The sequence below is a fragment of the Vulpes lagopus genome, chromosome 18 (assembly GCF_018345385.1).
Source record: "Vulpes lagopus strain Blue_001 chromosome 18, ASM1834538v1, whole genome shotgun sequence".
Classification (NCBI taxonomy): domain Eukaryota; kingdom Metazoa; phylum Chordata; class Mammalia; order Carnivora; family Canidae; genus Vulpes; species Vulpes lagopus.
In genome coordinates, this window is record NC_054841.1 from 14003943 (window position 1) to 14014489 (window position 10547).

General features: G+C 52.0%; 1 protein-coding gene across 1 annotated transcript; it reads left to right on the plus strand.

The window, feature by feature from the left end:
- Positions 1 to 1404: 1404 nt before the first annotated feature.
- LOC121477816 (thyrotropin-releasing hormone receptor-like) lies at positions 1405 to 7025 on the plus strand. Its single transcript, XM_041732355.1, has 5 exons — positions 1405 to 1489; positions 1715 to 2056; positions 2163 to 2260; positions 2337 to 3221; positions 6711 to 7025. The coding sequence occupies exons 1-5, from the start codon at positions 1405 to 1407 to the stop codon at positions 7023 to 7025; spliced, it is 1725 nt and encodes a 574-aa protein (XP_041588289.1).
- Positions 7026 to 10547: the final 3522 nt, after the last annotated feature.

Sequence of the window (10547 nt, forward strand, 5' to 3'; positions counted from 1 at the left end):
AGCAACCAGTGCCATTACTAAGATGTCTTTGCTAAGATGAGGAAGACGAGATGAGGGAGGGTCTGGGAAAAATAGAGAATGCCACTTGAGATGTACTTAGCTCATTGCCAAGTACTGCCCTTTGCTGCTGGCAACCGAACAGCTCAATTAGGCAGGAGAGAGAGCTGAGCCGGCAGGCTTAGAGGGAAAGAAGCCCAAGGAGCCACTTGCATTTAATATGGCTAAAAGGATTGCTCTGGACCACACTCAGGGAGGACTGCCACCCTCTGGACTGGGGAGGAGGAACCCTGGGCTTAACTGGCGTTTGATACCTTGGAAAGAGCTGAGTAAGGGATGGCTGGGGTTGGGGTGGGGACACAGAGAGTCTTGGGGTTCTGCTTCCTGCCTGGCCCCTGACTGATGACACTGGAAATCATTCCTCTCTGGACCTCCGTTTCCTCACCTATAAAATGGGACTGACAGTACCTGCCTCGCCAGGGCTGGGGGAAATAAAGATAATGAACACAGCATGGTGTTTGGCTCTGAGTAGGATGCTTTGCTATTGTTATTGCTGAAGATCCCAGAGAAGAGTATAGGGCAGAGAAGTAGCATAGTATGTGTGGGGGGGGGGTATAAGAATGAGGACTCCGTGGACACAATATTGAGCTAAAATGCTAGTAGTCCCCCCCCCCCACCTTACTAACCCATGTATCTTTGAGCAAGAAATTTAACTGCTCTAGATCTCAGTTTCTTTGTCTGTAAAGTGGGGGATCTGGAAATAACTTCCCCTGTGGATGTTGTGAGCACAGAATGAATAAATACATGTAAAGCACTCAGAATATCACCAGGCAATAGCAGGTGCCTCATATACACTGTCATCATTCATTACAAAGGCTGACAACGGGGGATGTCCTGAACCCTGGCTGTGCCCCCAAGATACTACCCTACCAAGTTCCCCATCATGCATTTCTTATCCATTTATCAGAGTTTGGGGTCATACATGAGGGGAGGGAGGGATATACACTAACCCCTTGCCATGGCCGAGCATAGCTAAGCACTTTGCATGGATTTTTCCTATGTCCCTCGTGTAAGCCTTCCAAGGACACTCCGAGATGAGTTCCATCATTATTATCCCATCTCACAGATGAAGAAATAATTTTTAGAGAGCATAACTGATTGACTGCAAGCAGCAAACAATTCTACAGCATCTACTCTATGCAGGTACAGAGCTGGAGTCCCTGGAAAGCAGCCTTTATGCTTTTTATGAAGCTCAGTGGGTCCCGCCTTCAGGAAGCTTCCTCTAAGTGGAGAAAAAAGTTTTTTCCTTTCTTCAACTACCATGATGCGCCTTCTCCTTCTCCGAGGCAAACATAAAGCTAAAGATGCCGAACTGGCTTGTGCCCTGTGAATGGCAGGGTCTTTGAGATGGGAGAGATCCTTCTGGAGGCGGGGCACACCTGCCAAGAATTTCCAGATCTTCTGCAGGAGGAAGAAAGGATAACTGGGAAAGGTTAGCAGGAGAAAGGGGAAAAGTAACAAGGAGGTGCGAGTTTAGGAGACTGGACCGACCCAAGTCTAGATGGGCAAATACCCTCCCTTTCTCCGCAGCTCTGGGCCTCGCCAACAGCAGGGCTGAGGTTTCTGCCAGTAAAACAAGATAGGATTTCTGGATTGAGTCCAGGAGCCTGCGAGGGGCCGACTCCTCCCCCACGGCCCCATGGAGCCGCCCCCATAGACGGGGGAAAGAGGCGTGCGAGCAGGGCGCCCCATACCACGGCCGCCCTCGGCATCCGTTCCTCCCACCCCGCACCCTGCATCCCCCACTCGACCCCAAGGGCCCGGGGTGCGGTGCCAGGAGCGCGTGGCAAAGAACGCGCGCTGCACCGGGTCAACCAGAATCAGCCAAGCGGTATCAGAGGAGAGACCACGCGAACTCCGGCAGAGGAGCCCGCGCGCCGTGGTCGCGGACAGCGGAGCAAAGAGACTAGCGAGGCGGAGACCCGGCCCCACGCCGCGTGCCTCCTGGAGCGGACACCCCAGATCAGAGTCCCGAGCCCCCCGAGCCTACGGAGCGGAGGTAAGACCTGAAGCGGGCTCCAGCAGCAGGTCTGTCGGGGGCGGCCTCTGGGGGCCCAGTGCGCTCCGGGAGCGCCCCGCCAGCAGCCCGCAACGCGCCCCTGCAGGGAACCGCAGCCCCGGGGAGACTGCGCGCTTCAGAGGCGTCTTGGAAACCGGCTCCCGGTCCCGATTCCTGGGAGTCCCCAGCGCCCTGCGGGGGACAGTGGGACCCTGCACGGAGCTGGAGAAACCTGTTCAGCGGGAGGCAGCGGCCGGCACCCCACCTCCCGCCCCGAGAGCGTCTCCAGATCCCCGAGGGCACTTGTGCGGCCGGCCCGCCGGGGAATTGCCCCAACTCGCCCCAGCTCGCCTTGGCGGCGCAGCGCGGCCCCGAGCGCATGGAGAACCACACCGAGCACCCCCAGCGCGCCAACGCGTCGGGCCTGGGCACCATGCCCCGGTCTCCGCTGGCTGTACAAGCGGTGACCTTGACCCTGGTGCCCTTCGTCTGCGCCATGGGCGTGGCGGGCAACGCCATGGTGGTGCTGGTGGTGCTCCGGAGCCGCCACATGGTCACACCCACCAACTGTTACTTGGTGAGCCTGGCCGCCGCGGACCTGCTGGTGCTCCTGGCGGCCGGAGTCCCCACCGTGGCCGAGGCGGCGTCCGCCCGGGTTTGGGTCTTCGGCCACGCGGGCTGCCTGGGCATCACCTACCTGCAGTACGTGGGCATCAACGCGTCCACCGGCTCCATCACCGCGTTCACGGTGGAGCGCTACCTCGCCATCTGCCACCCGCTGCGCGCCCAAACTCTGTGCACCGTGGCGCGGGCCAAGCGCATCGCGGCGTCCGTGTGGCTGGGCACCGGCGCCTACTGCGTGCTCTGGCTCTTCCTGGTGGACACACGCGAGACCGCGTATGCCGACGGCGTGCAGGTGCAGTGCGGCTACCGCGTGTCGCGCTCCCTCTACCTGCCCATCTACTTCCTGGACTTCGCGCTCTTCTATGCGCTGCCCCTGGGCCTGGCCACCGTGTTCTACGTGCTCATAGCGCGCGTCCTCTTTGTGGGGCCGCTGTCTCCTGATGACCGAGGGCACTCAGGCTCTGCGCCCCAGGGCCACCTTGCTGGCCACCAGCACTTCTCCTCCAGAGGCAAGAGAGGTGCCCTCAGCTCCCGGAAGCAGGTGGGGACCTCTGTCTTCCTTGGGACCCCTGTGCAGAGCCAGCAGATGGATGGATGGAAGCTTGGGCCCTTTTGGAGTCAAACTCCTCAGTGTCAAGCCCTGTCGTGCCATTTACCAGGCTTGATTTTGGAGCTATCACTTCTGTCTTTCTGAGCCTCAGTTTCCTCTTCTGTCATATGGGATAATGACAGCGCCTCACACACACATTCTATCACACTCTATCACATTGGAGTGTCCTGAGAAATGGGATTACCCATGGGAAGTCTTTAGCCCATGTGAAGCATGTCACAAACTAAATATTCAATTAAGATTGGTTATTTTTTAAAGATTATTTATTTATTAATGAGAGACACAGAGAGAGAGGGAGAGAGAGAGAGAGAGAGAGAGACAAAAACATAGGCAGAGGGAGAAGCAGGTTCCCTGTAGGGAGCCTGATGCAGAACTCGATCCCAGGATCCCAGGATCCCAGGATCACCACCTGTGGAAGGGAGGTGCTCAACCACTGAGCCATCCAGGTGCCCCTAAGATTGGTTATTATTAAACTTTCCCAACCAGTGGCTACACCCATGGTGGTATTCTCCTAATGATGGGGAGACTGAGACCCAGAGAGGAGAAGTGACTTTCTCAAGTCCTTACCACATCTGACACTAAAGCTGCCAGCATGGACTCCAGAGCCAGTCAGCCTAAGGGGGGATGGGTTGTGGTGAGGTCAGGAGAGACCCAGCACTTACAGAGCGCTTACTGTGTGCCTGACATTCCTGACATTACTCTTTTGGGAGGTTGAACACCTATTTTCATGAATAAAGAAATAGGCTCAGAGTGGACAAAGGGAGTGAGAAGGTGACACATGGAGGGAAGTGGGACGAGAACCCAAGTGTCCAGACTCCTTATATCCTCCACCCACACTCCAGCAGGCAGTGTGGCTTCCCAAGGGTATTCAAGGAATACAGGTGGGAGGAGAGCTCCCCAAACCCAACTGGTCTTTATCTTCAGCCTTCCACCCACACCCTCAGCTGGCGGGGGAGGGGGGAGGACACCTAGCCCCTGCTGAGTCACTCCTGAGCCCTGGGCGTGAGGACCATCTGTGCCATCTCCCTGCCTCCCGGGGTGGGTGCACTGTTGGGGGGCCCTTCCAGCCGCCTCAAACAGCCCCTGCTTGCAGGCATGTTAGCTCAAGAATGGTTCTTAGAGGAAAGGGGGCAGGACATAGGCTGAGCAGGTGCGGAGCATTAACTCTGGTTGTAGGCCCCACACCACCTTAGGCTCCAAACAAATGTCCCTCCTTCCCTCCCACTACTTATTTACTTCTCTGTTTACCACTTTCCTGCTCAGTCTAAAAGGGCTGGGTTCAAGCTCCCACCTGGCCTATGTTTTGGGTGCAACTTCTGCTGGTGAAAATTATATTCCAGACCTGGATCTATCCAGCCTCCAGCTTTGTTAATGTCTTGCTGTGTGGCCTTAGGTAGGTCAACTCACCTCTCTGAACCTTGATTTTCAACTCTGTAAAGTCATTATAACTATAGTGCCCTCTACCTCAGTGGATGATAGTGAATATTATGAATCTGGCACATAGTAAGTGTTCAGTATAGGGTACCTATTATTACTGTTTTGTTGGAGCATCAGTGTCTTTTTGACAGTGGGCAGTCTAAGGCCTAAGCATTCTTTGATGTCCAAGAGAGCCCTTGCAGAATGCCATGTACAGCAGCAAAAGGGAAGAGGCATTGAATGAAAGCCGCATGTCTAGGAGAGCAAGGTAGAGAATACTACTGCTACTAATAATAGTTAACAATTATTGGGGATTTTCTATGTGCCAGGCACTGGCCCAAGTCTTTTACAAAAGTTAGCATATTGAGTTTTTCTAATAACTCCGTGATCTATGTACTGCTACCATCTCTGTTTGACAGATGAGGAAACTGAGTCACAGAGGGGCTGCCCCAGGTTACAGGACTGGTAAGTGCAGAGCCAAGATTTGAACCCAGGCAAACTGGCTCCACAGCCCACACACTGGTATCCAGTATTTATCACCCAAATGAACTTAAAATGGAGTAGAATTAAATCTGAATTTGGTAAAGTCAGGAGTCAAGACTGACTAGGGAATTCCTGAGATTTCTGGTGCCTGGAGAATATTACAGCACTGAAGCTTATTGATGTAGTCAGGGTCAGGCCTCTTTGGAGAGATCACTTCTAGCACTAAAGTCCTGGACTCTGAGAAGCAATCTTACGCAGGAACATTCCAGGCTAGCTTCCTCCTTGATGGGCAAGTTGTCTCAATGCAAGCTCTAGCAAGTGCACTTTTGCCACCCTAGATCTGGTCTCCGAAGGAGTCACCCAGGACTCCAGCAGCTTGAGTGTGCTGCTGTCCTCCGTATTAGTGATGTCTCTGTCTCCCATTGACGGATGCCCCTTGTGGGCTTTTCATTCTGGAATTTATGTCTCTGTCTCCCATTGACGGATGCCCCTTGTGGGCTTTTCATTCTGGAATTTAAAAACGAAGCATCTTTTGAAACACCTTCCAGTGTGTACCACCTCTAGGAGGTTTAGTCTTTTTTTTTTTTAATTTTTATTTATTTATGATAGTCACACAGAGAGAGAGAGGCAGAGACCTAGGCAGAGGGAGAAGCAGGCTCCATGCATCGGGAGCCCAACATGGGATTTGATCCCGGGTCTCCAGGATCACACCCTGGGCCAAAGGCAGGCACTAAACCGCTGCGCCACCCAGGGATTCCTAGGAGGCTTTAGTCTTAGCCGTTAGGGAAGTGCTGGCCTAGGATGAAGTGGGAGGAGGGGAGGGATGGGAGGGGAGGGGGCTGGGGCATGACTGGATGTCCAGAGAAGGTGGGAGGAAGAGTCTGGAGATCGAGTGGGAGGTGGGGTGCAGTGAAAGCAGCATAGGTGAGCAAGTGGGTGGCCAGGGATGTTGGGGGAGAAGTTGAGCTGGACAGAGAGGTACGTCCAAGCTAAACAGCTGGTTAGTGGTGCAACCAGGATCCTAACCTTGCTGTGCCTGGCTCTGAGCTCCGAGCACTTGCAGTGGTAGTCGCAGAGGTCCTGTTAGCAGCAGCCCATGCGGGGCATTTAGGGCCTGCTCGGCACTGTTCTGCGTTCCTCACCATCACTCCCTCCTTCAATCCTCAAGTCTTCCTGTGATGAGGCAGTGGATTCATGAATTTGCTGCCAGCAAAAATGATAGCCTGTCCAAGAGCTTTGGAGGTGGCTGGGGAGTGGGTGGGGGTAGGAGGTGGGATGGGGGTGTCCCTCCCTCTGTACCCCAGGAAAATGAGTTGAGCAAGACCTGGGAGGATGCACAGCAGCTTTCTAGCTGGGAATGGGGTTGAAGGGGAGCGGGGACATGCTTGAGGGTACCTTTGGCGAAGGCCCGCATGCTCTGTTGGCTTCCTCCTCTTGCATACCCGCAGAGAGGCCTGGACCTCGGATTCTCCCTCTGCATTCGGCACCCACCCGTCCCCTTTTTCCTGTCTTTCCTGGCAGGTCACCAAGATGCTGGCTGTGGTGGTGCTGGTTTTTGCTCTGCTCTGGCTGCCCTACCGCACCCTAGTGGTGGTGAATTCCTTTCTGAGCCCGCCTTACCTCAACCTTGGCTTCCTTCTCTTCTGCCGCCTTTGCGTCTACCTGAACAGCGCGGTCAACCCGGTCATCTACGCCCTGATGTCCCAGCGCTTCCGGGAGGCCTTCCACGGACTATTTCAGTGTCGTCGGGCCCCACCCCAGCTCCCACCCCAGGAGGCCGCCTCTGTGTACTACAGTGTCATCAAAGACTCCTCCCAGATCAGATTGAGCTCCTAGAAGCAACCAGGGAGCATGATGTCCAGACAGGAAGGAGATCCTGGCACCTGAGGGCAAGACTCACTACTTCATCTCTACTGAGGGGGGAGTGGTGGAGGAGGGAGTAGTGCCCAGGACTGTTTGGTACAGGTGCACAGGTTGTGCACTGCACACAGCCCTAGGGGGGTCACCATTCACATCACAGTCGAGATTTGTATATTTAGTAAAACAATTTCCAGATTTAATAAGTATACAGTCTGAGAGGGAGGCACCTCTTTATAATTTACACAAAAGCACTCCATGGCCTAATGGCAGCCTGGTGGATGAACATTTGCAGATTGAGTAGGGTAGGAGCTAGCACCAGGGTCTCTTGGGAATCTGTTCACACTCTTCCTGAAAATTCAGGGAACCTTTTTTTTTTTTTTTTGTTGAAAAAAAAAAAATCCTGCAGAATAAACATCAAATGCTGCCTCCCTCTACATAGTGACATATGACTTTATTGGGACCCTGCTACATACAGGGCAAGCCTGCTGGGCATTACAGATACTACAGAGATAATGCCAACTGGGCTCCTGTTCTTAGGAGCTCCCAGTCTAATAGGGGAGGGAAGTGAGAACACGTCCAGCATGGGCACTAGAATCCTGGCTGATGTGCCTGGGGAGGCAGCCAGGTGGGTGCTGGAGACACCTGCCTTGTCTAAACAGGGCCTGAGCCCTCTGGACCTGTCGCCTGGATCCAGGTTTCTAGGACCACCAAATCTCATAGTGCAGGGAAGGAGGAATATAAAATGACTGCTGGAACCAGCCTTACCTAGAGGCAGGGTCTCCATGTTTTCATTGAAGGGAATCTGAAACATCCCCGTCCTAAAAAAAAATCCCCCCACCCACCCTCTGTTGGTGTTTATTTGAAGTTTGTTAAGCATTGTCTTTCCTGGATATGCACATTTCCTTGGGAGAAGGAGTTAACTGAGTCCCTGAAACTTCAGTGTGGATGGCAAGTTCTTAAAAGCTTTCCCTCTAAAAAGGTTTTAAGGTACCAAAGGATCTAGAACAAAGGTAGCATTGACAGGTAGGGAGACAGGGCAGAGATAGAAATGAGGTGGGACAGACAGGGGGTTTTCTGGGTAGCCCCACCTGCTCTAGGATCTTGACAAAGCATTGTTAGGGCAAGAGACCACTGTTAGGGAGACCCCTGTGGGGTCTCCACTTGTTGGGCTCAGTAGAAATTTAGAAATTCAAAGACATTCTCATGGAACAGGTTAAGGTAAGATTTATTGTGTAGGTAGTAAAGTTCTTTGAGGATCGGAGAGAAAAGAAAATGTGCAGGTCCCCCATCCCACCATTTTCCCACGGAAAGGAATGAGGGCACAGGTGATTTACTGGACTCATAGTGTAGGCTGTGTTCCAGGGGAGGGTTCCCACTCCTACTACTCTCCCTTCTTATGGGGATCATGTGAAAGCAGCCTCATCAATGAAGGGAAGCAACAAACTGCCTGGATACCAAGCAGAAGGAATTGGGGGTGACCATGGTTCTCAGGAGTCGTCTGGGGACTGAACCTACCTTTAGGGACACTGGGAACCATGGAAAGGTACAGTCTCTTGTGCTGAGGAAAGGGCCCCTGATCTCATGGAAACTAAGAAGGAGACACTCTCCCTTCATAACCCAGCTGGCTTAATGCCCAGGCAACCCTTGAGAACTTTGGGAGGGCCACTTTTGGACAACTCTGTACATTGCAGGACTTTTCTTTGAGCATCATATATACAATGGCCTAGGTGCATATGACAGCTGCAGAAGTTGTACTAGACATTTTATTATCATTCATTCATTTTGGTTCCTTGACTTCTGAACTTCCTTTCTACACATGGGACATCACCCATGTGTAAATCTTTTAGAAGGCAGGTTACCTTCTCCCACCAAGGACACCTGAAAAGCCAGACACTTGCTTTCCTTTCCCCTGGCACCTGGGGCGTAGGCCATGTGACTTGGGTTCAGCTAATCAGATGCCCAGGATTTGAATCTTCAGCAACTGATACAAATGTATGAGGGGGGGAGACGGGAGAGGGGAGTATTTTATTCACGCTAGTGATAGCAACGGTGGTATCCATTATTCACTGGCAGTGGAAGCAACCACAGCAGCATGACCTCTGCTGTCTGGGGGCAGTGGTGGCAGTGGCATCCCCACCAGATGTATTTGGTTCCTGCTACCCAGTCTGCTCCAATTCCCACCTATATTCTACCTTGGTTGCAGGAGTCTCCCAACCTCATTAAAAAAACCCATTTTCACTTATGCTAGTCTGGGTCCATGTCTGTTGCTTGCAACCAGAAAGCCTGGCTGATCTGAGGCTTTAATCTCAAGCTCGTCTCTGGTCTCTAACAAGCTAAGCCACAAAGATTCCCTAATGCTGCGATTCCCCTCCAGTTGTGTACTAGCATTTCTACCTGGATGATAAATCCACTGTGGCCAATCTGAATCATCATCCTCCTTCCCCGCCCCAGATAACTTCCACTCCATTCCTCAGCCAAAACTCTTGAGTCATCCCACTTTTGCCCCCTTCTTCCTTCATATCTAAATAGTTACTGATGAGTGAAAGCCTCCTTCATCTCCACTCCCATCTCTTGCTGGACCATTGCCTCCACCTCTTGCTGACCTGCCTTCAGCATCTCCTGCTTGCCTCCATTTCTCCGCAGACTGTTCACATTTGAGGACGCCCATGGGGTGGTCACTGTGTACATGAGCTTTGGGATCAAACTAGATCTGGAGTCAATATTCAACCCCACCACTCCCCTAAGTGTGACCTAAGCCTAGTTATTTATTAGAATGACAATTTGTCTGTGTTTGCCCAGGACTGCCCCAGTTTTAGTATTTCAGGTCCCGGGTCCCGGCAAAAACCCTATTTATATTTATAAATTATTAATAATACTATCTTTCTTTGTAATGTAAGTTTTGTTTTTCGAATCTGTAAAATGGGATGTACAGTCGGATTTAGGCTGCAGCATTGTTCTGGTCACCGTTAGGAGCCATAAAAAGTGTTTGCACTTAGTAAGCCTGGAAAAAATACTATCTACTTAAAAATATCTTCCACATAGCATTCCATTCTTTTCCCTCACAGAGCTCTTTACAATTTGGAATTCTATGCTATTTGAAATGCTATAGCTAGTTGTAGCTAATAAATACTGTGGTCTTCCTCACCAGATTCTGAAAGGCAGATCCCATGAAGGCAGGGACCGTGTCTGGCTTTTTCACTGTTGTTTCCCAGAGCCTAGAACAGTGCCTGGCACATAGCAGGTATCCAGAAATAATTGTTGGGTAGAATAAAGGATGGATAATGAATAAAGACTAACTTTAATTTAAGTACTCAAGACCACTTGCTGCGATTTGGCTTCCAGTTTGAGAAAGGCTTGAGGTGGGGATTGTGACTTATTGGGGTTCTATGTTGGCAACACAAAGTGTCTCTCAATAGCTACATTAAAAAGGAATTTGAGTAGCCTCGCCACGGCTGCCAAGAGTTTCTCTGGCCAGTGTTGCTCCCACCAGCCTACAGC

Coding starts and splice junctions, on each gene's coding strand:
- LOC121477816 (XM_041732355.1), top strand. CDS start 1,405: ATGGGAGAGATCCTTCTGGAGGCGGGGCACACCTGCCAAGAATTTCCA. Junction 1,490..1,714: donor AGAAAGGATAACTGGGAAAG/GTTAGCAGGAGA, acceptor CCGCCCCCATAG/ACGGGGGAAAGAGGCGTGCG. Junction 2,057..2,162: donor CCCGAGCCTACGGAGCGGAG/GTAAGACCTGAA, acceptor GCGCCCCTGCAG/GGAACCGCAGCCCCGGGGAG.